This window comes from Tribolium castaneum, chromosome 8 (genome assembly GCF_031307605.1).
Source record: "Tribolium castaneum strain GA2 chromosome 8, icTriCast1.1, whole genome shotgun sequence".
NCBI classification, from domain to species: domain Eukaryota; kingdom Metazoa; phylum Arthropoda; class Insecta; order Coleoptera; family Tenebrionidae; genus Tribolium; species Tribolium castaneum.
The window spans coordinates 17,277,630-17,304,885 of NC_087401.1; the positions used below are offsets into that span (position 1 = coordinate 17,277,630).

The window sequence follows — 27,256 nt, forward strand, 5'->3', positions numbered from 1 at the left end:
TTTCCGAGAAAAACGCAAAAAAAGGTTTCCATTTTCACTTTTTTTCAATTTTCAACCGCCAATTACGGCGAAACTATTAGAGTTATCGAAAAACGGAAAAATGGAGGATAACCGGAATAAAAAACTCTACAAAATGGCATAGGACTCAAGGCGATATCTCGCAAAAAATTTTTCAATTTTCAAACGCCGATTACGGCCAAACTAAAAGAGCTAGACGAAAACGGTTTGTTCGATCGTAAAGAGCACATCAAAATCTATAAGATAGAATAGGTTTCATTTGATTTAGAGACACTTTAAAAATTGACCGATTTTAAGGGGGGGGTGTTAACTTTTTTTTTATTTTTTTTATTTTCCCAATTACGACTAAACTATTCGAAAAAGTGGAACTGTTTTGATCCTTACCTATGCAAAATGATCCGGGGAATCGATTGGCATCGAGAAAATTGCCAAATTCCGAATAGTTTTTTAGTTATGAATTTTTTAAAATTTTACCAATTTTTGCATTTTTCTCAAATTTGCTCGAAAACTATTAGTCGCAGAACACTAATTTTTTTTGAAAAAGATAGATAATTTAAAGAGCTTTCCAACGATAATACACTCCATGGGGTTATCTCTGATAGTTCCGGAGCTATTGCTCGAGAAAAGTTCCGGGTACCCAAAATCGACCAAAACTGCGACGAAAATTGAAAAAATCAAACATCTAAAAATCGAACATATGGACTTTTTGTGGACTAAAAACAACTTTTGTGGGTTGTTAAGACATAAAGAAGTCCATAAAAATTTGGTGGAGTGAATTTAAAAAAAAATTTTTTTTCATCACTTTGAAGGTAAGGTGTAGGCACAAATTTATTACTCAGGAAATTTGAGCAAAAAATTTGAAAATTTTAAATCTCGTGAAAAGTTGGTATAATACAGAAAAAAATCCGCTGAATCCAATGGAACAAACCGCGTTGCTCTACGACTTTTAGTTTTCGAGTTATGAATTTTTTTATTGAATAAAATTTTCCACTATGACAAATGACTACCCTAAATTTAGGCAAAAAATTTTAAATTTTTAATTCCTGTGAAAAATTGATATAATATGTAAAATGAGCCGTAGAATTCAATGGAACAAACCGCAGTGCTCTACGACTTTTAGTTTTTTTTTTATGAATTTTTTTAGTGAAAAACTTTGATCGCCTCTGTAGCCGGAACCGTTGCCCGGAGCGGCTCCGGGTTTAGTCGAAAAAATAGATAAAATTAAGCGCTATCAGATGGTTTTTTGTTCGTTGCTCTAAGTCTTACAGTTTCCGAGAAAAACGCAAAAAAAGGTTTCCATTTTCACTTTTTTTCAATTTTCAACCGCCAATTACGGCGAAACTATTAGAGTTATCGAAAAACGGAAAAATGGAGGATAACCGGAATAAAAAACTCTACAAAATGGCATAGGACTCAAGGCGATATCTCGCAAAAAATTTTTCAATTTTCAAACGCCGATTACGGCCAAACTAAAAGAGCTAGACGAAAACGGTTTGTTCGATCGTAAAGAGCACATCAAAATCTATAAGATAGAATAGGTTTCATTTGATTTAGAGACACTTTAAAAATTGACCGATTTTAAGGGGGGGGTGTTAACTTTTTTTTTATTTTTTTTATTTTCCCAATTACGACTAAACTATTCGAAAAAGTGGAACTGTTTTGATCCTTACCTATGCAAAATGATCCGGGGAATCGATTGGCATCGAGAAAATTGCCAAATTCCGAATAGTTTTTTAGTTATGAATTTTTTAAAATTTTACCAATTTTTGCATTTTTCTCAAATTTGCTCGAAAACTATTAGTCGCAGAACACTAATTTTTTTTGAAAAAGATAGATAATTTAAAGAGCTTTCCAACGATAATACACTTCATGGGGTTATCTCTGATAGTTCCGGAGCTATTGCTCGACAAAAGTTCCGGGTACCCAAAATCGACCAAAACTGCGACGAAAATTGAAAAAATCAAACATCTAAAAATCGAACATATGGACTTTTTGTGGACTAAAAACAACTTTTGTGGGTTGTTAAGACATAAAGAAGTCCATAAAAATTTGGTGGAGTGAATTTAAAAAAAAATTTTTTTTCATCACTTTGAAGGTAAGGTGTAGGCACAAATTTATTACTCAGGAAATTTGAGCAAAAAATTTGAAAATTTTAAATCTCGTGAAAAGTTGGTATAATACAGAAAAAAAGCCGCTGAATCCAATGGAACAAACCGCGTTGCTCTACGACTTTTAGTTTTCGAGTTATGAATTTTTTTATTGAATAAAATTTTCCACTATGACAAATGACTACCCTAAATTTAGGCAAAAAATTTTAAATTTTTAATTCCTGTGAAAAATTGATATAATATGTAAAATGAGCCGTAGAATTCAATGGAACAAACCGCAGTGCTCTACGACTTTTAGTTTTTTTTTTATGAATTTTTTTAGTGAAAAACTTTGATCGCCTCTGTAGCCGGAACCGTTGCCCGGAGCGGCTCCGGGTTTAGTCGAAAAAATAGATAAAATTAAGCGCTATCAGATGGTTTTTTGTTCGTTGCTCTAAGTCTTACAGTTTCCGAGAAAAACGCAAAAAAAGGTTTCCATTTTCACTTTTTTTCAATTTTCAACCGCCAATTACGGCGAAACTATTAGAGTTATCGAAAAACGGAAAAATGGAGGATAACCGGAATAAAAAACTCTACAAAATGGCATAGGACTCAAGGCGATATCTCGCAAAAAATTTTTCAATTTTCAAACGCCGATTACGGCCAAACTAAAAGAGCTAGACGAAAACGGTTTGTTCGATCGTAAAGAGCACATCAAAATCTATAAGATAGAATAGGTTTCATTTGATTTAGAGACACTTTAAAAATTGACCGATTTTAAGGGGGGGGTGTTAACTTTTTTTTTATTTTTTTTATTTTCCCAATTACGACTAAACTATTCGAAAAAGTGGAACTGTTTTGATCCTTACCTATGCAAAATGATCCGGGGAATCGATTGGCATCGAGAAAATTGCCAAATTCCGAATAGTTTTTTAGTTATGAATTTTTTAAAATTTTACCAATTTTTGCATTTTTCTCAAATTTGCTCGAAAACTATTAGTCGCAGAACACTAATTTTTTTTGAAAAAGATAGATAATTTAAAGAGCTTTCCAACGATAATACACTTCATGGGGTTATCTCTGATAGTTCCGGAGCTATTGCTCGAGAAAAGTTCCGGGTACCCAAAATCGACCAAAACTGCGACGAAAATTGAAAAAATCAAACATCTAAAAATCGAACATATGGACTTTTTGTGGACTAAAAACAACTTTTGTGGGTTGTTAAGACATAAAGAAGTCCATAAAAATTTGGTGGAGTGAATTTAAAAAAAAATTTTTTTTCATCACTTTGAAGGTAAGGTGTAGGCACAAATTTATTACTCAGGAAATTTGAGCAAAAAATTTGAAAATTTTAAATCTCGTGAAAAGTTGGTATAATACAGAAAAAAATCCGCTGAATCCAATGGAACAAACCGCGTTGCTCTACGACTTTTAGTTTTCGAGTTATGAATTTTTTTATTGAATAAAATTTTCCACTATGACAAATGACTACCCTAAATTTAGGCAAAAAATTTTAAATTTTTAATTCCTGTGAAAAATTGATATAATATGTAAAATGAGCCGTAGAATTCAATGGAACAAACCGCAGTGCTCTACGACTTTTAGTTTTTTTTTTATGAATTTTTTTAGTGAAAAACTTTGATCGCCTCTGTAGCCGGAACCGTTGCCCGGAGCGGCTCCGGGTTTAGTCGAAAAAATAGATAAAATTAAGCGCTATCAGATGGTTTTTTGTTCGTTGCTCTAAGTCTTACAGTTTCCGAGAAAAACGCAAAAAAAGGTTTCCATTTTCACTTTTTTTCAATTTTCAACCGCCAATTACGGCGAAACTATTAGAGTTATCGAAAAACGGAAAAATGGAGGATAACCGGAATAAAAAACTCTACAAAATGGCATAGGACTCAAGGCGATATCTCGCAAAAAATTTTTCAATTTTCAAACGCCGATTACGGCCAAACTAAAAGAGCTAGACGAAAACGGTTTGTTCGATCGTAAAGAGCACATCAAAATCTATAAGATAGAATAGGTTTCATTTGATTTAGAGACACTTTAAAAATTGACCGATTTTAAGGGGGGGGTGTTAACTTTTTTTTTATTTTTTTTATTTTCCCAATTACGACTAAACTATTCGAAAAAGTGGAACTGTTTTGATCCTTACCTATGCAAAATGATCCGGGGAATCGATTGGCATCGAGAAAATTGCCAAATTCCGAATAGTTTTTTAGTTATGAATTTTTTAAAATTTTACCAATTTTTGCATTTTTCTCAAATTTGCTCGAAAACTATTAGTCGCAGAACACTAATTTTTTTTGAAAAAGATAGATAATTTAAAGAGCTTTCCAACGATAATACACTTCATGGGGTTATCTCTGATAGTTCCGGAGCTATTGCTCGAGAAAAGTTCCGGGTACCCAAATTCGACAAAAACTGCGACGAAAATTGAAAAAATCAAACATCTAAAAATCGAACATATGGACTTTTTGTGGACTAAAAACAACTTTTGTGGGTTGTTAAGACATAAAGAAGTCCATAAAAATTTGGTGGAGTGAATTTAAAAAAAAATTTTTTTTCATCACTTTGAAGGTAAGGTGTAGGCACAAATTTATTACTCAGGAAATTTGAGCAAAAAATTTGAAAATTTTAAATCTCGTGAAAAGTTGGTATAATACAGAAAAAAATCCGCTGAATCCAATGGAACAAACCGCGTTGCTCTACGACTTTTAGTTTTCGAGTTATGAATTTTTTTATTGAATAAAATTTTCCACTATGACAAATGACTACCCTAAATTTAGGCAAAAAATTTTAAATTTTTAATTCCTGTGAAAAATTGATATAATATGTAAAATGAGCCGTAGAATTCAATGGAACAAACCGCAGTGCTCTACGACTTTTAGTTTTTTTTTTTATGAATTTTTTTAGTGAAAAACTTTGATCGCCTCTGTAGCCGGAACCGTTGCCCGGAGCGGCTCCGGGTTTAGTCGAAAAAATAGATAAAATTAAGCGCTATCAGATGGTTTTTTGTTCGTTGCTCTAAGTCTTACAGTTTCCGAGAAAAACGCAAAAAAAGGTTTCCATTTTCACTTTTTTTCAATTTTCAACCGCCAATTACGGCGAAACTATTAGAGTTATCGAAAAACGGAAAAATGGAGGATAACCGGAATAAAAAACTCTACAAAATGGCATAGGACTCAAGGCGATATCTCGCAAAAAATTTTTCAATTTTCAAACGCCGATTACGGCCAAACTAAAAGAGCTAGACGAAAACGGTTTGTTCGATCGTAAAGAGCACATCAAAATCTATAAGATAGAATAGGTTTCATTTGATTTAGAGACACTTTAAAAATTGACCGATTTTAAGGGGGGGGTGTTAACTTTTTTTTTATTTTTTTTATTTTCCCAATTACGACTAAACTATTCGAAAAAGTGGAACTGTTTTGATCCTTACCTATGCAAAATGATCCGGGGAATCGATTGGCATCGAGAAAATTGCCAAATTCCGAATAGTTTTTTAGTTATGAATTTTTTAAAATTTTACCAATTTTTGCATTTTTCTCAAATTTGCTCGAAAACTATTAGTCGCAGAACACTAATTTTTTTTGAAAAAGATAGATAATTTAAAGAGCTTTCCAACGATAATACACTTCATGGGGTTATCTCTGATAGTTCCGGAGCTATTGCTCGAGAAAAGTTCCGGGTACCCAAAATCGACCAAAACTGCGACGAAAATTGAAAAAATCAAACATCTAAAAATCGAACATATGGACTTTTTGTGGACTAAAAACAACTTTTGTGGGTTGTTAAGACATAAAGAAGTCCATAAAAATTTGGTGGAGTGAATTTAAAAAAAAATTTTTTTTCATCACTTTGAAGGTAAGGTGTAGGCACAAATTTATTACTCAGGAAATTTGAGCAAAAAATTTGAAAATTTTAAATCTCGTGAAAAGTTGGTATAATACAGAAAAAAATCCGCTGAATCCAATGGAACAAACCGCGTTGCTCTACGACTTTTAGTTTTCGAGTTATGAATTTTTTTATTGAATAAAATTTTCCACTATGACAAATGACTACCCTAAATTTAGGCAAAAAATTTTAAATTTTTAATTCCTGTGAAAAATTGATATAATATGTAAAATGAGCCGTAGAATTCAATGGAACAAACCGCAGTGCTCTACGACTTTTAGTTTTTTTTTTATGAATTTTTTTAGTGAAAAACTTTGATCGCCTCTGTAGCCGGAACCGTTGCCCGGAGCGGCTCCGGGTTTAGTCGAAAAAATAGATAAAATTAAGCGCTATCAGATGGTTTTTTGTTCGTTGCTCTAAGTCTTACAGTTTCCGAGAAAAACGCAAAAAAAGGTTTCCATTTTCACTTTTTTTCAATTTTCAACCGCCAATTACGGCGAAACTATTAGAGTTATCGAAAAACGGAAAAATGGAGGATAACCGGAATAAAAAACTCTACAAAATGGCATAGGACTCAAGGCGATATCTCGCAAAAAATTTTTCAATTTTCAAACGCCGATTACGGCCAAACTAAAAGAGCTAGACGAAAACGGTTTGTTCGATCGTAAAGAGCACATCAAAATCTATAAGATAGAATAGGTTTCATTTGATTTAGAGACACTTTAAAAATTGACCGATTTTAAGGGGGGGGTGTTAACTTTTTTTTTATTTTTTTTATTTTCCCAATTACGACTAAACTATTCGAAAAAGTGGAACTGTTTTGATCCTTACCTATGCAAAATGATCCGGGGAATCGATTGGCATCGAGAAAATTGCCAAATTCCGAATAGTTTTTTAGTTATGAATTTTTTAAAATTTTACCAATTTTTGCATTTTTCTCAAATTTGCTCGAAAACTATTAGTCGCAGAACACTAATTTTTTTTGAAAAAGATAGATAATTTAAAGAGCTTTCCAACGATAATACACTTCATGGGGTTATCTCTGATAGTTCCGGAGCTATTGCTCGAGAAAAGTTCCGGGTACCCAAAATCGACCAAAACTGCGACGAAAATTGAAAAAATCAAACATCTAAAAATCGAACATATGGACTTTTTGTGGACTAAAAACAACTTTTGTGGGTTGTTAAGACATAAAGAAGTCCATAAAAATTTGGTGGAGTGAATTTAAAAAAAAATTTTTTTTCATCACTTTGAAGGTAAGGTGTAGGCACAAATTTATTACTCAGGAAATTTGAGCAAAAAATTTGAAAATTTTAAATCTCGTGAAAAGTTGGTATAATACAGAAAAAAATCCGCTGAATCCAATGGAACAAACCGCGTTGCTCTACGACTTTTAGTTTTCGAGTTATGAATTTTTTTATTGAATAAAATTTTCCACTATGACAAATGACTACCCTAAATTTAGGCAAAAAATTTTAAATTTTTAATTCCTGTGAAAAATTGATATAATATGTAAAATGAGCCGTAGAATTCAATGGAACAAACCGCAGTGCTCTACGACTTTTAGTTTTTTTTTTATGAATTTTTTTAGTGAAAAACTTTGATCGCCTCTGTAGCCGAAACCGTTGCCCGGAGCGGCTCCGGGTTTAGTCGAAAAAATAGATAAAATTAAGCGCTATCAGATGGTTTTTTGTTCGTTGCTCTAAGTCTTACAGTTTCCGAGAAAAACGCAAAAAAAGGTTTCCATTTTCACTTTTTTTCAATTTTCAACCGCCAATTACGGCGAAACTATTAGAGTTATCGAAAAACGGAAAAATGGAGGATAACCGGAATAAAAAACTCTACAAAATGGCATAGGACTCAAGGCGATATCTCGCAAAAAATTTTTCAATTTTCAAACGCCGATTACGGCCAAACTAAAAGAGCTAGACGAAAACGGTTTGTTCGATCGTAAAGAGCACATCAAAATCTATAAGATAGAATAGGTTTCATTTGATTTAGAGACACTTTAAAAATTGACCGATTTTAAGGGGGGGGTGTTAACTTTTTTTTTATTTTTTTTATTTTCCCAATTACGACTAAACTATTCGAAAAAGTGGAACTGTTTTGATCCTTACCTATGCAAAATGATCCGGGGAATCGATTGGCATCGAGAAAATTGCCAAATTCCGAATAGTTTTTTAGTTATGAATTTTTTAAAATTTTACCAATTTTTGCATTTTTCTCAAATTTGCTCGAAAACTATTAGTCGCAGAACACTAATTTTTTTTGAAAAAGATAGATAATTTAAAGAGCTTTCCAACGATAATACACTTCATGGGGTTATCTCTGATAGTTCCGGAGCTATTGCTCGAGAAAAGTTCCGGGTACCCAAAATCGACCAAAACTGCGACGAAAATTGAAAAAATCAAACATCTAAAAATCGAACATATGGACTTTTTGTGGACTAAAAACAACTTTTGTGGGTTGTTAAGACATAAAGAAGTCCATAAAAATTTGGTGGAGTGAATTTAAAAAAAAATTTTTTTTCATCACTTTGAAGGTAAGGTGTAGGCACAAATTTATTACTCAGGAAATTTGAGCAAAAAATTTGAAAATTTTAAATCTCGTGAAAAGTTGGTATAATACAGAAAAAAATCCGCTGAATCCAATGGAACAAACCGCGTTGCTCTACGACTTTTAGTTTTCGAGTTATGAATTTTTTTATTGAATAAAATTTTCCACTATGACAAATGACTACCCTAAATTTAGGCAAAAAATTTTAAATTTTTAATTCCTGTGAAAAATTGATATAATATGTAAAATGAGCCGTAGAATTCAATGGAACAAACCGCAGTGCTCTACGACTTTTAGTTTTTTTTTTATGAATTTTTTTAGTGAAAAACTTTGATCGCCTCTGTAGCCGGAACCGTTGCCCGGAGCGGCTCCGGGTTTAGTCGAAAAAATAGATAAAATTAAGCGCTATCAGATGGTTTTTTGTTCGTTGCTCTAAGTCTTACAGTTTCCGAGAAAAACGCAAAAAAAGGTTTCCATTTTCACTTTTTTTCAATTTTCAACCGCCAATTACGGCGAAACTATTAGAGTTATCGAAAAACGGAAAAATGGAGGATAACCGGAATAAAAAACTCTACAAAATGGCATAGGACTCAAGGCGATATCTCGCAAAAAATTTTTCAATTTTCAAACGCCGATTACGGCCAAACTAAAAGAGCTAGACGAAAACGGTTTGTTCGATCGTAAAGAGCACATCAAAATCTATAAGATAGAATAGGTTTCATTTGATTTAGAGACACTTTAAAAATTGACCGATTTTAAGGGGGGGGTGTTAACTTTTTTTTTTTTTTTTTTATTTTCCCAATTACGACTAAACTATTCGAAAAAGTGGAACTGTTTTGATCCTTACCTATGCAAAATGATCCGGGGAATCGATTGGCATCGAGAAAATTGCCAAATTCCGAATAGTTTTTTAGTTATGAATTTTTTAAAATTTTACCAATTTTTGCATTTTTCTCAAATTTGCTCGAAAACTATTAGTCGCAGAACACTAATTTTTTTTGAAAAAGATAGATAATTTAAAGAGCTTTCCAACGATAATACACTTCATGGGGTTATCTCTGATAGTTCCGGAGCTATTGCTCGAGAAAAGTTCCGGGTACCCAAAATCGACCAAAACTGCGACGAAAATTGAAAAAATCAAACATCTAAAAATCGAACATATGGACTTTTTGTGGACTAAAAACAACTTTTGTGGGTTGTTAAGACATAAAGAAGTCCATAAAAATTTGGTGGAGTGAATTTAAAAAAAAATTTTTTTTCATCACTTTGAAGGTAAGGTGTAGGCACAAATTTATTACTCAGGAAATTTGAGCAAAAAATTTGAAAATTTTAAATCTCGTGAAAAGTTGGTATAATACAGAAAAAAATCCGCTGAATCCAATGGAACAAACCGCGTTGCTCTACGACTTTTAGTTTTCGAGTTATGAATTTTTTTATTGAATAAAATTTTCCACTATGACAAATGACTACCCTAAATTTAGGCAAAAAATTTTAAATTTTTAATTCCTGTGAAAAATTGATATAATATGTAAAATGAGCCGTAGAATTCAATGGAACAAACCGCAGTGCTCTACGACTTTTAGTTTTTTTTTTATGAATTTTTTTAGTGAAAAACTTTGATCGCCTCTGTAGCCGGAACCGTTGCCCGGAGCGGCTCCGGGTTTAGTCGAAAAAATAGATAAAATTAAGCGCTATCAGATGGTTTTTTGTTCGTTGCTCTAAGTCTTACAGTTTCCGAGAAAAACGCAAAAAAAGGTTTCCATTTTCACTTTTTTTCAATTTTCAACCGCCAATTACGGCGAAACTATTAGAGTTATCGAAAAACGGAAAAATGGAGGATAACCGGAATAAAAAACTCTACAAAATGGCATAGGACTCAAGGCGATATCTCGCAAAAAATTTTTCAATTTTCAAACGCCGATTACGGCCAAACTAAAAGAGCTAGACGAAAACGGTTTGTTCGATCGTAAAGAGCACATCAAAATCTATAAGATAGAATAGGTTTCATTTGATTTAGAGACACTTTAAAAATTGACCGATTTTAAGGGGGGGGTGTTAACTTTTTTTTTATTTTTTTTATTTTCCCAATTACGACTAAACTATTCGAAAAAGTGGAACTGTTTTGATCCTTACCTATGCAAAATGATCCGGGGAATCGATTGGCATCGAGAAAATTGCCAAATTCCGAATAGTTTTTTAGTTATGAATTTTTTAAAATTTTACCAATTTTTGCATTTTTCTCAAATTTGCTCGAAAACTATTAGTCGCAGAACACTAATTTTTTTTGAAAAAGATAGATAATTTAAAGAGCTTTCCAACGATAATACACTTCATGGGGTTATCTCTGATAGTTCCGGAGCTATTGCTCGAGAAAAGTTCCGGGTACCCAAAATCGACCAAAACTGCGACGAAAATTGAAAAAATCAAACATCTAAAAATCGAACATATGGACTTTTTGTGGACTAAAAACAACTTTTGTGGGTTGTTAAGACATAAAGAAGTCCATAAAAATTTGGTGGAGTGAATTTAAAAAAAAATTTTTTTTCATCACTTTGAAGGTAAGGTGTAGGCACAAATTTATTACTCAGGAAATTTGAGCAAAAAATTTGAAAATTTTAAATCTCGTGAAAAGTTGGTATAATACAGAAAAAAATCCGCTGAATCCAATGGAACAAACCGCGTTGCTCTACGACTTTTAGTTTTCGAGTTATGAATTTTTTTATTGAATAAAATTTTCCACTATGACAAATGACTACCCTAAATTTAGGCAAAAAATTTTAAATTTTTAATTCCTGTGAAAAATTGATATAATATGTAAAATGAGCCGTAGAATTCAATGGAACAAACCGCAGTGCTCTACGACTTTTAGTTTTTTTTTTATGAATTTTTTTAGTGAAAAACTTTGATCGCCTCTGTAGCCGGAACCGTTGCCCGGAGCGGCTCCGGGTTTAGTCGAAAAAATAGATAAAATTAAGCGCTATCAGATGGTTTTTTGTTCGTTGCTCTAAGTCTTACAGTTTCCGAGAAAAACGCAAAAAAAGGTTTCCATTTTCACTTTTTTTCAATTTTCAACCGCCAATTACGGCGAAACTATTAGAGTTATCGAAAAACGGAAAAATGGAGGATAACCGGAATAAAAAACTCTACAAAATGGCATAGGACTCAAGGCGATATCTCGCAAAAAATTTTTCAATTTTCAAACGCCGATTACGGCCAAACTAAAAGAGCTAGACGAAAACGGTTTGTTCGATCGTAAAGAGCACATCAAAATCTATAAGATAGAATAGGTTTCATTTGATTTAGAGACACTTTAAAAATTGACCGATTTTAAGGGGGGGGTGTTAACTTTTTTTTTATTTTTTTTATTTTCCCAATTACGACTAAACTATTCGAAAAAGTGGAACTGTTTTGATCCTTACCTATGCAAAATGATCCGGGGAATCGATTGGCATCGAGAAAATTGCCAAATTCCGAATAGTTTTTTAGTTATGAATTTTTTAAAATTTTACCAATTTTTGCATTTTTCTCAAATTTGCTCGAAAACTATTAGTCGCAGAACACTAATTTTTTTTGAAAAAGATAGATAATTTAAAGAGCTTTCCAACGATAATACACTTCATGGGGTTATCTCTGATAGTTCCGGAGCTATTGCTCGAGAAAAGTTCCGGGTACCCAAAATCGACCAAAACTGCGACGAAAATTGAAAAAATCAAACATCTAAAAATCGAACATATGGACTTTTTGTGGACTAAAAACAACTTTTGTGGGTTGTTAAGACATAAAGAAGTCCATAAAAATTTGGTGGAGTGAATTTAAAAAAAAATTTTTTTTCATCACTTTGAAGGTAAGGTGTAGGCACAAATTTATTACTCAGGAAATTTGAGCAAAAAATTTGAAAATTTTAAATCTCGTGAAAAGTTGGTATAATACAGAAAAAAATCCGCTGAATCCAATGGAACAAACCGCGTTGCTCTACGACTTTTAGTTTTCGAGTTATGAATTTTTTTATTGAATAAAATTTTCCACTATGACAAATGACTACCCTAAATTTAGGCAAAAAATTTTAAATTTTTAATTCCTGTGAAAAATTGATATAATATGTAAAATGAGCCGTAGAATTCAATGGAACAAACCGCAGTGCTCTACGACTTTTAGTTTTTTTTTTATGAATTTTTTTAGTGAAAAACTTTGATCGCCTCTGTAGCCGGAACCGTTGCCCGGAGCGGCTCCGGGTTTAGTCGAAAAAATAGATAAAATTAAGCGCTATCAGATGGTTTTTTGTTCGTTGCTCTAAGTCTTACAGTTTCCGAGAAAAACGCAAAAAAAGGTTTCCATTTTCACTTTTTTTCAATTTTCAACCGCCAATTACGGCGAAACTATTAGAGTTATCGAAAAACGGAAAAATGGAGGATAACCGGAATAAAAAACTCTACAAAATGGCATAGGACTCAAGGCGATATCTCGCAAAAAATTTTTCAATTTTCAAACGCCGATTACGGCCAAACTAAAAGAGCTAGACGAAAACGGTTTGTTCGATCGTAAAGAGCACATCAAAATCTATAAGATAGAATAGGTTTCATTTGATTTAGAGACACTTTAAAAATTGACCGATTTTAAGGGGGGGGTGTTAACTTTTTTTTTATTTTTTTTATTTTCCCAATTACGACTAAACTATTCGAAAAAGTGGAACTGTTTTGATCCTTACCTATGCAAAATGATCCGGGGAATCGATTGGCATCGAGAAAATTGCCAAATTCCGAATAGTTTTTTAGTTATGAATTTTTTAAAATTTTACCAATTTTTGCATTTTTCTCAAATTTGCTCGAAAACTATTAGTCGCAGAACACTAATTTTTTTTGAAAAAGATAGATAATTTAAAGAGCTTTCCAACGATAATACACTTCATGGGGTTATCTCTGATAGTTCCGGAGCTATTGCTCGAGAAAAGTTCCGGGTACCCAAAATCGACCAAAACTGCGACGAAAATTGAAAAAATCAAACATCTAAAAATCGAACATATGGACTTTTTGTGGACTAAAAACAACTTTTGTGGGTTGTTAAGACATAAAGAAGTCCATAAAAATTTGGTGGAGTGAATTTAAAAAAAAATTTTTTTTCATCACTTTGAAGGTAAGGTGTAGGCACAAATTTATTACTCAGGAAATTTGAGCAAAAAATTTGAAAATTTTAAATCTCGTGAAAAGTTGGTATAATACAGAAAAAAATCCGCTGAATCCAATGGAACAAACCGCGTTGCTCTACGACTTTTAGTTTTCGAGTTATGAATTTTTTTATTGAATAAAATTTTCCACTATGACAAATGACTACCCTAAATTTAGGCAAAAAATTTTAAATTTTTAATTCCTGTGAAAAATTGATATAATATGTAAAATGAGCCGTAGAATTCAATGGAACAAACCGCAGTGCTCTACGACTTTTAGTTTTTTTTTTATGAATTTTTTTAGTGAAAAACTTTGATCGCCTCTGTAGCCGGAACCGTTGCCCGGAGCGGCTCCGGGTTTAGTCGAAAAAATAGATAAAATTAAGCGCTATCAGATGGTTTTTTGTTCGTTGCTCTAAGTCTTACAGTTTCCGAGAAAAACGCAAAAAAAGGTTTCCATTTTCACTTTTTTTCAATTTTCAACCGCCAATTACGGCGAAACTATTAGAGTTATCGAAAAACGGAAAAATGGAGGATAACCGGAATAAAAAACTCTACAAAATGGCATAGGACTCAAGGCGATATCTCGCAAAAAATTTTTCAATTTTCAAACGCCGATTACGGCCAAACTAAAAGAGCTAGACGAAAACGGTTTGTTCGATCGTAAAGAGCACATCAAAATCTATAAGATAGAATAGGTTTCATTTGATTTAGAGACACTTTAAAAATTGACCGATTTTAAGGGGGGGGTGTTAACTTTTTTTTTATTTTTTTTATTTTCCCAATTACGACTAAACTATTCGAAAAAGTGGAACTGTTTTGATCCTTACCTATGCAAAATGATCCGGGGAATCGATTGGCATCGAGAAAATTGCCAAATTCCGAATAGTTTTTTAGTTATGAATTTTTTAAAATTTTACCAATTTTTGCATTTTTCTCAAATTTGCTCGAAAACTATTAGTCGCAGAACACTAATTTTTTTTGAAAAAGATAGATAATTTAAAGAGCTTTCCAACGATAATACACTTCATGGGGTTATCTCTGATAGTTCCGGAGCTATTGCTCGAGAAAATTCCGGGTACCCAAAATCGACCAAAACTGCGACGAAAATTGAAAAAATCAAACATCTAAAAATCGAACATATGGACTTTTTGTGGACTAAAAACAACTTTTGTGGGTTGTTAAGACATAAAGAAGTCCATAAAAATTTGGTGGAGTGAATTTAAAAAAAAATTTTTTTTCATCACTTTGAAGGTAAGGTGTAGGCACAAATTTATTACTCAGGAAATTTGAGCAAAAAATTTGAAAATTTTAAATCTCGTGAAAAGTTGGTATAATACAGAAAAAAATCCGCTGAATCCAATGGAACAAACCGCGTTGCTCTACGACTTTTAGTTTTCGAGTTATGAATTTTTTTATTGAATAAAATTTTCCACTATGACAAATGACTACCCTAAATTTAGGCAAAAAATTTTAAATTTTTAATTCCTGTGAAAAATTGATATAATATGTAAAATGAGCCGTAGAATTCAATGGAACAAACCGCAGTGCTCTACGACTTTTAGTTTTTTTTTTATGAATTTTTTTAGTGAAAAACTTTGATCGCCTCTGTAGCCGGAACCGTTGCCCGGAGCGGCTCCGGGTTTAGTCGAAAAAATAGATAAAATTAAGCGCTATCAGATGGTTTTTTGTTCGTTGCTCTAAGTCTTACAGTTTCCGAGAAAAACGCAAAAAAAGGTTTCCATTTTCACTTTTTTTCAATTTTCAACCGCCAATTACGGCGAAACTATTAGAGTTATCGAAAAACGGAAAAATGGAGGATAACCGGAATAAAAAACTCTACAAAATGGCATAGGACTCAAGGCGATATCTCGCAAAAAATTTTTCAATTTTCAAACGCCGATTACGGCCAAACTAAAAGAGCTAGACGAAAACGGTTTGTTCGATCGTAAAGAGCACATCAAAATCTATAAGATAGAATAGGTTTCATTTGATTTAGAGACACTTTAAAAATTGACCGATTTTAAGGGGGGGGTGTTAACTTTTTTTTTATTTTTTTTATTTTCCCAATTACGACTAAACTATTCGAAAAAGTGGAACTGTTTTGATCCTTACCTATGCAAAATGATCCGGGGAATCGATTGGCATCGAGAAAATTGCCAAATTCCGAATAGTTTTTTAGTTATGAATTTTTTAAAATTTTACCAATTTTTGCATTTTTCTCAAATTTGCTCGAAAACTATTAGTCGCAGAACACTAATTTTTTTTGAAAAAGATAGATAATTTAAAGAGCTTTCCAACGATAATACACTTCATGGGGTTATCTCTGATAGTTCCGGAGCTATTGCTCGAGAAAATTCCGGGTACCCAAAATCGACCAAAACTGCGACGAAAATTGAAAAAATCAAACATCTAAAAATCGAACATATGGACTTTTTGTGGACTAAAAACAACTTTTGTGGGTTGTTAAGACATAAAGAAGTCCATAAAAATTTGGTGGAGTGAATTTAAAAAAAAATTTTTTTTCATCACTTTGAAGGTAAGGTGTAGGCACAAATTTATTACTCAGGAAATTTGAGCAAAAAATTTGAAAATTTTAAATCTCGTGAAAAGTTGGTATAATACAGAAAAAAATCCGCTGAATCCAATGGAACAAACCGCGTTGCTCTACGACTTTTAGTTTTCGAGTTATGAATTTTTTTATTGAATAAAATTTTCCACTATGACAAATGACTACCCTAAATTTAGGCAAAAAATTTTAAATTTTTAATTCCTGTGAAAAATTGATATAATATGTAAAATGAGCCGTAGAATTCAATGGAACAAACCGCAGTGCTCTACGACTTTTAGTTTTTTTTTTATGAATTTTTTTAGTGAAAAACTTTGATCGCCTCTGTAGCCGGAACCGTTGCCCGGAGCGGCTCCGGGTTTAGTCGAAAAAATAGATAAAATTAAGCGCTATCAGATGGTTTTTTGTTCGTTGCTCTAAGTCTTACAGTTTCCGAGAAAAACGCAAAAAAAGGTTTCCATTTTCACTTTTTTTCAATTTTCAACCGCCAATTACGGCGAAACTATTAGAGTTATCGAAAAACGGAAAAATGGAGGATAACCGGAATAAAAAACTCTACAAAATGGCATAGGACTCAAGGCGATATCTCGCAAAAAATTTTTCAATTTTCAAACGCCGATTACGGCCAAACTAAAAGAGCTAGACGAAAACGGTTTGTTCGATCGTAAAGAGCACATCAAAATCTATAAGATAGAATAGGTTTCATTTGATTTAGAGACACTTTAAAAATTGACCGATTTTAAGGGGGGGGTGTTAACTTTTTTTTTATTTTTTTTATTTTCCCAATTACGACTAAACTATTCGAAAAAGTGGAACTGTTTTGATCCTTACCTATGCAAAATGATCCGGGGAATCGATTGGCATCGAGAAAATTGCCAAATTCCGAATAGTTTTTTAGTTATGAATTTTTTAAAATTTTACCAATTTTTGCATTTTTCTCAAATTTGCTCGAAAACTATTAGTCGCAGAACACTAATTTTTTTTGAAAAAGATAGATAATTTAAAGAGCTTTCCAACGATAATACACTTCATGGGGTTATCTCTGATAGTTCCGGAGCTATTGCTCGAGAAAATTCCGGGTACCCAAAATCGACCAAAACTGCGACGAAAATTGAAAAAATCAAACATCTAAAAATCGAACATATGGACTTTTTGTGGACTAAAAACAACTTTTGTGGGTTGTTAAGACATAAAGAAGTCCATAAAAATTTGGTGGAGTGAATTTAAAAAAAAATTTTTTTTCATCACTTTGAAGGTAAGGTGTAGGCACAAATTTATTACTCAGGAAATTTGAGCAAAAAATTTGAAAATTTTAAATCTCGTGAAAAGTTGGTATAATACAGAAAAAAATCCGCTGAATCCAATGGAACAAACCGCGTTGCTCTACGACTTTTAGTTTTCGAGTTATGAATTTTTTTATTGAATAAAATTTTCCACTATGACAAATGACTACCCTAAATTTAGGCAAAAAATTTTAAATTTTTAATTCCTGTGAAAAATTGATATAATATGTAAAATGAGCCGTAGAATTCAATGGAACAAACCGCAGTGCTCTACGACTTTTAGTTTTTTTTTTATGAATTTTTTTAGTGAAAAACTTTGATCGCCTCTGTAGCCGGAACCGTTGCCCGGAGCGGCTCCGGGTTTAGTCGAAAAAATAGATAAAATTAAGCGCTATCAGATGGTTTTTTGTTCGTTGCTCTAAGTCTTACAGTTTCCGAGAAAAACGCAAAAAAAGGTTTCCATTTTCACTTTTTTTCAATTTTCAACCGCCAATTACGGCGAAACTATTAGAGTTATCGAAAAACGGAAAAATGGAGGATAACCGGAATAAAAAACTCTACAAAATGGCATAGGACTCAAGGCGATATCTCGCAAAAAATTTTTCAATTTTCAAACGCCGATTACGGCCAAACTAAAAGAGCTAGACGAAAACGGTTTGTTCGATCGTAAAGAGCACATCAAAATCTATAAGATAGAATAGGTTTCATTTGATTTAGAGACACTTTAAAAATTGACCGATTTTAAGGGGGGGGTGTTAACTTTTTTTTTATTTTTTTTATTTTCCCAATTACGACTAAACTATTCGAAAAAGTGGAACTGTTTTGATCCTTACCTATGCAAAATGATCCGGGGAATCGATTGGCATCGAGAAAATTGCCAAATTCCGAATAGTTTTTTAGTTATGAATTTTTTAAAATTTTACCAATTTTTGCATTTTTCTCAAATTTGCTCGAAAACTATTAGTCGCAGAACACTAATTTTTTTTGAAAAAGATAGATAATTTAAAGAGCTTTCCAACGATAATACACTTCATGGGGTTATCTCTGATAGTTCCGGAGCTATTGCTCGAGAAAATTCCGGGTACCCAAAATCGACCAAAACTGCGACGAAAATTGAAAAAATCAAACATCTAAAAATCGAACATATGGACTTTTTGTGGACTAAAAACAACTTTTGTGGGTTGTTAAGACATAAAGAAGTCCATAAAAATTTGGTGGAGTGAATTTAAAAAAAAATTTTTTTTCATCACTTTGAAGGTAAGGTGTAGGCACAAATTTATTACTCAGGAAATTTGAGCAAAAAATTTGAAAATTTTAAATCTCGTGAAAAGTTGGTATAATACAGAAAAAAATCCGCTGAATCCAATGGAACAAACCGCGTTGCTCTACGACTTTTAGTTTTCGAGTTATGAATTTTTTTATTGAATAAAATTTTCCACTATGACAAATGACTACCCTAAATTTAGGCAAAAAATTTTAAATTTTTAATTCCTGTGAAAAATTGATATAATATGTAAAATGAGCCGTAGAATTCAATGGAACAAACCGCAGTGCTCTACGACTTTTAGTTTTTTTTTTATGAATTTTTTTAGTGAAAAACTTTGATCGCCTCTGTAGCCGGAACCGTTGCCCGGAGCGGCTCCGGGTTTAGTCGAAAAAATAGATAAAATTAAGCGCTATCAGATGGTTTTTTGTTCGTTGCTCTAAGTCTTACAGTTTCCGAGAAAAACGCAAAAAAAGGTTTCCATTTTCACTTTTTTTCAATTTTCAACCGCCAATTACGGCGAAACTATTAGAGTTATCGAAAAACGGAAAAATGGAGGATAACCGGAATAAAAAACTCTACAAAATGGCATAGGACTCAAGGCGATATCTCGCAAAAAATTTTTCAATTTTCAAACGCCGATTACGGCCAAACTAAAAGAGCTAGACGAAAACGGTTTGTTCGATCGTAAAGAGCACATCAAAATCTATAAGATAGAATAGGTTTCATTTGATTTAGAGACACTTTAAAAATTGACCGATTTTAAGGGGGGGGTGTTAACTTTTTTTTTATTTTTTTTATTTTCCCAATTACGACTAAACTATTCGAAAAAGTGGAACTGTTTTGATCCTTACCTATGCAAAATGATCCGGGGAATCGATTGGCATCGAGAAAATTGCCAAATTCCGAATAGTTTTTTAGTTATGAATTTTTTAAAATTTTACCAATTTTTGCATTTTTCTCAAATTTGCTCGAAAACTATTAGTCGCAGAACACTAATTTTTTTTGAAAAAGATAGATAATTTAAAGAGCTTTCCAACGATAATACACTTCATGGGGTTATCTCTGATAGTTCCGGAGCTATTGCTCGAGAAAATTCCGGGTACCCAAAATCGACCAAAACTGCGACGAAAATTGAAAAAATCAAACATCTAAAAATCGAACATATGGACTTTTTGTGGACTAAAAACAACTTTTGTGGGTTGTTAAGACATAAAGAAGTCCATAAAAATTTGGTGGAGTGAATTTAAAAAAAAATTTTTTTTCATCACTTTGAAGGTAAGGTGTAGGCACAAATTTATTACTCAGGAAATTTGAGCAAAAAATTTGAAAATTTTAAATCTCGTGAAAAGTTGGTATAATACAGAAAAAAATCCGCTGAATCCAATGGAACAAACCGCGTTGCTCTACGACTTTTAGTTTTCGAGTTATGAATTTTTTTATTGAATAAAATTTTCCACTATGACAAATGACTACCCTAAATTTAGGCAAAAAATTTTAAATTTTTAATTCCTGTGAAAAATTGATATAATATGTAAAATGAGCCGTAGAATTCAATGGAACAAACCGCAGTGCTCTACGACTTTTAGTTTTTTTTTTATGAATTTTTTTAGTGAAAAACTTTGATCGCCTCTGTAGCCGGAACCGTTGCCCGGAGCGGCTCCGGGTTTAGTCGAAAAAATAGATAAAATTAAGCGCTATCAGATGGTTTTTTGTTCGTTGCTCTAAGTCTTACAGTTTCCGAGAAAAACGCAAAAAAAGGTTTCCATTTTCACTTTTTTTCAATTTTCAACCGCCAATTACGGCGAAACTATTAGAGTTATCGAAAAACGGAAAAATGGAGGATAACCGGAATAAAAAACTCTACAAAATGGCATAGGACTCAAGGCGATATCTCGCAAAAAATTTTTCAATTTTCAAACGCCGATTACGGCCAAACTAAAAGAGCTAGACGAAAACGGTTTGTTCGATCGTAAAGAGCACATCAAAATCTATAAGATAGAATAGGTTTCATTTGATTTAGAGACACTTTAAAAATTGACCGATTTTAAGGGGGGGGTGTTAACTTTTTTTTTATTTTTTTTATTTTCCCAATTACGACTAAACTATTCGAAAAAGTGGAACTGTTTTGATCCTTACCTATGCAAAATGATCCGGGGAATCGATTGGCATCGAGAAAATTGCCAAATTCCGAATAGTTTTTTAGTTATGAATTTTTTAAAATTTTACCAATTTTTGCATTTTTCTCAAATTTGCTCGAAAACTATTAGTCGCAGAACACTAATTTTTTTTGAAAAAGATAGATAATTTAAAGAGCTTTCCAACGATAATACACTTCATGGGGTTATCTCTGATAGTTCCGGAGCTATTGCTCGAGAAAATTCCGGGTACCCAAAATCGACCAAAACTGCGACGAAAATTGAAAAAATCAAACATCTAAAAATCGAACATATGGACTTTTTGTGGACTAAAAACAACTTTTGTGGGTTGTTAAGACATATGGAAATCCATTAATATGGAATAGGCCACATGTAATTCACCCCCTTCTTTCTCCTTTTTTTTTTTTTTTTTTTTTAAGTCCCACTTTTACGATTACGCATTGAGACCCTCACAGCCATCATACAAACACAAAAATAAACTCACCCTTAGTTTTTGGTGGGGCGGAAATTCCGTTTTTTTTACGTTTTTGTGGACTTTTAACATGGTCGTACAATTACAGCAACAACAGACAAAATAAAACAAAATAAGTAGATTTAAATGACATTTAGCCACTTTCATAAAAAACAACCCTTCAATAAATAAATCTCGTATCTCTGTTCCTAGTTGACCAAAAATTTTAAAATCAAAACCAACTTATTCTCCACTGCAAACAGTTCCCGAAACTAGAAAAAGTATTAATAAAAGTTGAAAAAAAATATAAGGGTGGGTTTTTCAAACTAATATAAACCCCATCGAGTGACCCCTCAAACTTCACCGCCTGAACTGGACATTACAAAAACACAAAAATGTGTAGGTCTTTTATGGCTCCTTAAAGAGATAGCAAAATGACTATTGAAAATTACAATTTCAACCAGACCGTCGCTTAGACTACATCAAGTTGCATCTTTTCTCTCATAGAACAAAATTGCGCCCAACGCTTAGTTTCCGAGATATTTAAAGAATTAGGTTCAAATTCAAATTTTCGCGCCTGCGTTTATTTTTAAGTTTTTTGAGCACGTTTTTCAGGAAGCAGCGTGATTTTTTAAGTTTTTCAATTTTTATCGAATTACGGCTAAACTATTCGAAAAAGTGGAACTATTTTGATCCTTACCTATGCAAAATGATCCGGGAAATCGATTGACATCGAGAAAATCGCCAAATTCCCGATAGTTTTTTAGTTATGATTTTTTTAATGTTTCCAATTTTTGCTTTTGCTTGCAATTTTCTCGAAAACTATTAGTCGGAGAACAATAATCATTTTTGAAAAAAATAGATAATCCAAAGAGCTTTCCAACGATTATAAACTTTATAGGGTTATCTCTAATAGTTCAATTAACTTTTTTGCACTTTTAAGGGACGCAAAAGGGTTTATTAAAATAAACAAAAATACAATTTATTGAACATTATTTCACATCATTTTGCACGCTTTCTGGCACAACTCTTGCAACCTTCCTGGCCTCCTTCACAAACGTCTTGGAGCACTGCATCTCCGTCCAGCTCACAGGCACCATAAGCCCCCCATGTTCCGAGTGCGCCGTCACGACCCCCAGCTCATTCTCAGCCGTGGACAACTGATAAGTGTGAGCTTCCGTGATCGGCAAAACCCTCGCCAGAATCACGTCCCCGGGCCTGAAACTCTTGTAAATCTCCACGCGGTCCTTCTCCGTCGCTCGCACGTCCTCCTTCCGCAAAATCCCGCGATACTGCCGCCCCAAAACCTTATCCCCGACACACTTAATGTAGCATTTGCAAAACTGCTGCGTGATTGTGTGAATTTGCGCTGTGACGATGTCGCCCTGTGACGGCACGAGCGTTTCCTGCCCGGAACTGCGCACTTCAATGATCTGGACGTTGTCTTTGGGGACAATGTCCACAACACCGGCAAGGGTGGCGTAGATGTAGCCCCCACGCTCGTACGTGCCTTGACCGGACACGTGCGAGGGGTCCGACAGGCACAGCCGCTGCCCCGGGAGGCACACAAGGGGCGATGACATGCCCAAAATCAACAAAAAACGAAATTTTTGATTTTTTTTGAGGTTAAGTCAAATGTCAATTGACATGAAGAAATTTCAAAAACTGCGTGTTCCTTTTACTGTCAATATTATTATCACGGCAGACGACGTTCAAAGCCAATCAAAGGCACACAAGGAGCTATAACATGCGAAAAATCAGCACAAAAACGAAATTTTTGATTTTTTTGAGGTTACGTCAAGTGTCACTGTCAATTGTCAAAAAACGAATTTGCAAAATTTTACTTTCTCATTCATTAATTAACATTAATTACCAATTACGACCATTAATTTGGCTACAGAATTAAATAAACTGGTTTATGTTATGTTTATTTAACTACTCATTACACCCTGTATATACATACAACGTAGAGATAAACCTAAAAAAATAATGCCTTACTTATTAGAATGATTTTTTGCCACCTAACCCCACTTTTTTGACAGCTGTCACCCCTCGTGTTTTGTTTTTTTTTGGGGGCTTTAGCCTGATAATGGGTGATTCCGTGGCCGAATTGTTGCAGTTTGTGCATCTGGGGGCCCGTTTGGACCTCAAATCGGTGGCTTTGGGGCACATTTTGGGTAATAGGGTTCGAGGTTAGACTTGTTTTTTGTAATTTTTTTGTAGGTTTGACGGGGAATGCGGACGGAATTGCCACATTAATCAACACACCGTCACTTCTGGTCTCCTTAATCACACTTTTGAGTGATAATAACGCCACAATTGTCAAAGACTCGGCACTTTGCCTTGTTAATGTCTCTGCTGATCACAAGGGGGCCCTGGCATTGCTTGATTTGGACACGAGTGTGGGGTGCCCCCCTTTACAGAGCCCCCCGAGTGACATTACTTCGACTGTTGTTAAATTCGTGACGGACCCCATGAGTAAAATCGCCGATTTTTCCTGCATGATTTTATCGAACTTATCTCGGGCCAATCACGATAAAGTGATTGATGCGCTTGAGAAAAGCGCAAGTTTGGACGATTTGATTGACATTTTCACGAAAAAACAGTACAATAAAGCGGGGGCTAACCTCCACTACTTGAGCCCCCTTTTTTCGAACTTGTCGCAAAGTGGGCGCGTCCGGAGACGCTTCCTGGACCGGATCCACAAACTCGTGCCTTTCATTGAATTCGAGGAGTCGGCCGTGAGGCGCGGGGGCGTCGTGGGGGCCCTGCGTAACTGCACATTTGACCCCGAGTGTCATGAGCTGCTCTTGGGCCCCCATGTCGATATCTTGCCCCGGCTGCTCCGCCCCCTGGCCGGAAACGAGGAATTTGACGACGAAGACAACGACAAGCTCCCCCTTGAACTGCAATATCTCCCGGAGGAGAAACAGCGTGAAGAAGATCCAGATATCAGGTGCATGTTACTGGAGGCTTTGACCCAGTTATGTGCCAAGAGAAAAAATCGAGAATTTATCAGAGAGAGAAACACTTATGTGATTTTGCGCGAGTTGCACAAGTGGGAAAAGGACAGAAAGGTGCTTTTAGCGTGTGAAAATTTGGTCGATATTTTGATACGCACCGAGGAGGAAATTGGAGAAGATGATTTGAAGACACTTAAAGTGCCCCAAAGTTTAAGCGAAGACTTCAATAAAGCGGATGAGCAGTTTTTAAAAGATGAATAAATTTTTTTACAATTAAATTTCGTCTTTCTATATATTTCAAAAATATATAATTTCGGACGAATTAGTTCGGGTGACAGAAGTTTCACTGTATTAACAGTTGTCACTGTTGTTCTGGCCGTTTCCATAACAATTAAATTATTTAGAAATTTTGCGCAATATTTGAGTTTTTGTTTAGAAACGGTAACTTTTCATTCATTTTTGACCAAATTTGGTGATTTTTCTGTTCTAGTTTAATAAAAACATGAAAAAAAAAACTAGATTTTTGGTCAAAAAACGTGTTTAAATTTTCAGAACTTGCAAAAAAATTTCATTTTTTGCATAATTTTTTGATTTATTACCTGATTTAAAAAAATGCGAAATAATGAAGTTTTTGCTTAGAAAAAGTAAATTATTTTTCATTTTTGACCAAATTTGGTGATTTTTTTCATTCTACTTTAATAAAAACAGGAAAAAAACTAGATTTTTGGTTTAAAAAAACGTGTTTATATTTTCAGAATTTGCAAAAAATGTTATTTTTGAATAATTTTGTGATTTATTACCCGATTTTTAAAAAAAAATTGCGAAGTAATTAAGTTTTTGCTTAGAAAAAAATAAATTTTTGGTCATTTTTGTCCAAATTTGTTGATTTTTTTCGTTCAAGTTCAATAAAAACAGGAAGAAAAAGTGAAAAATCAGAATTCAATTTTTATTAGTGACTTGCACCACGACGATCACAAAGTTGGCAACAGTGGCAAACATGCGCAAAATCGTCGGCTTGCCCAACCGGAAATAACCGGCGGTTAAAACCGGCAAATTCTCCTCCACATATTCGGTTAACTCAAACAATTCGTAATTTTGTAACCGCATTTCGTAAAACAATGTTACAATTTTCTCGCCCTCTTGTCTCACGTAGTCACACAGTAGTAATAAAACAGTGGTCCAAACCTAAAAATAACTAGCACTGCCAACCTAAACCATTAAGACACTAACCACAGTCGGTCCAAGCCTCAAGCTTGCCAAAACTATGCTTTCAAACACCGAAACTTCAATTTTCACATACAGGGTGAACAAAATATAGTTAAGGACTTCAAAAGTCGTGAACGCGACCATTAAAGCAATGGGGAATTGGAAAATTTCGTTGAAAACATCAATAGTTTGTCTCAACTGGACGAAAATTTGCACAGTTTCGTTTAGCGTTTTTTGGTGGCGTATTTTCTGGTAACAAACCCGAAACGTGTTCAGTACAACACATAGCATAAATTTGTAATAATTGGTGAAAAAAATCTGCACCAAACGCACATTAAACTTGTTCAAGTAGCGCCAACCGAACAAAAACGCCCACCGAAAATCCACCAAAGCCTCACACAACAACGTCAAAAAACAAAATCCCCAAAATTTACTAAAATACGGCAACTTCCAGCCCTTCTTTTTAGGGACTTTTATCTTGATTTTGATAATTTCAAGGTGACGCATCAGGAGGTACCAACGTTTGCGTTGCCTCAAATTCACCACTACCAACACATACAAACTAAAAATGTACAAGTTTAATTCGGTCAAATAAGCCACCACGATTTTCATGTAAATGTCCCCAAGGTAAAAATTGTTGGTAATCGTGGTTGAAATTAGCCCACAAGTTAGCAAACCCAAGACCACGAAAATGTACATTTTTTGGTAAAATGGTTCCGTTTTCGTGTCAATGGACGATGGGGTGATTGCAAAAAACCGACCAATGGTACAAACAAGACGCAACGTTTTCAGACCCATGGCTGGGTCCCAACTGACCTTGACTCCCTCACACGCGAAATAAATTATTCAGTGTTGTTAGATAAATAAAAGTTACGTTTTTATGTGTTTGTTTTATTTCACCTCAATTATTAACTAAAAAAAAAAACACCACAAAAAAAACTTGCATAACTTTTAATAGATTATTTTGCCAGAATTAAACATTTGCGTCGTTTTGTTATGATTCCTTATCACGGAAAACGTACCGGAAGTGATAAAATTTGCCCAAATTGAATAATTTAATATTAGATTGTATAACTGGTTGCATACTCACTATAATTAAAGTTTTACGATAACATTTAACTTTCACTTTGTTTAGTAATAATTGCCATAATTGTTAAATAACAACGATTAAGAATCACTTAAACAAGCATTTCGCTAATTTCATTCTTCTGGTGTAAGCATTAGTAATGTTACCTAACCTGATTTATTAATTTTTGTTAATAAAATATATAAATAATATTATGCGATACGGTAATTAAAAGCCAGGAACTAAAGCGTTTTTTAAATGTTGTTAATGTTATTTTAATGCAATTAATTAATTGTGTGCATAACTGGTTGCCTATACTATGTTACGTAATCGGTATTTTTCTTGTTAATTAATAGTTCTTATCAATAATGTATTAAGTGTACTACCAGATGCTAAACAACAAATAATACAACAAAAAATGTACACAAACAAAAAAATAAACAGTTTTTGCGTCTGTTGTATGATTGGTTGCCTATACTACAAACTTTCCTTTTAATAAAAAATTCAACTTTCGTTTTAATGATTGTTTTAATTGGATTAAATAACACACGTGGCTTGATTGTATAACTCGGTCAC

General features: G+C 33.5%; 3 protein-coding genes across 3 annotated transcripts; 1 reads left to right on the plus strand and 2 right to left on the minus strand.

The window, feature by feature from the left end:
* Positions 1–22,381: 22,381 nt before the first annotated feature.
* Positions 22,382–23,328, minus strand: Csl4. Its single transcript, XM_064358384.1, has 2 exons — positions 23,242–23,328; positions 22,382–23,185 (listed from the first exon to the last, which is right to left on the minus strand). The coding sequence occupies exon 2, from the start codon at positions 23,026–23,028 to the stop codon at positions 22,438–22,440; it is 591 nt and encodes a 196-aa protein (XP_064214454.1). The 5' UTR covers positions 23,029–23,185; positions 23,242–23,328; the 3' UTR covers positions 22,382–22,437.
* A 90-nt stretch (positions 23,329–23,418) lies between these two features.
* Positions 23,419–24,686, plus strand: LOC659726 (uncharacterized protein). The gene is made up of 2 exons (XM_966004.4): positions 23,419–23,622; positions 23,669–24,686. Exons 1-2 carry the CDS (start codon positions 23,535–23,537, stop codon positions 24,667–24,669), a joined length of 1,089 nt encoding a protein of 362 aa, XP_971097.1. The 5' UTR covers positions 23,419–23,534; the 3' UTR covers positions 24,670–24,686.
* Positions 24,687–25,342: 656 nt separating this feature from the next.
* On the minus strand, positions 25,343–27,243 carry LOC100141651 (gustatory receptor 52). Its single transcript, XM_001812862.4, has 2 exons — positions 25,639–27,243; positions 25,343–25,593 (listed from the first exon to the last, which is right to left on the minus strand). Exons 1-2 carry the CDS (start codon positions 26,410–26,412, stop codon positions 25,348–25,350), a joined length of 1,020 nt encoding a protein of 339 aa, XP_001812914.1. The 5' UTR covers positions 26,413–27,243; the 3' UTR covers positions 25,343–25,347.
* Between the last annotated feature and the right edge of the window lie 13 nt (positions 27,244–27,256).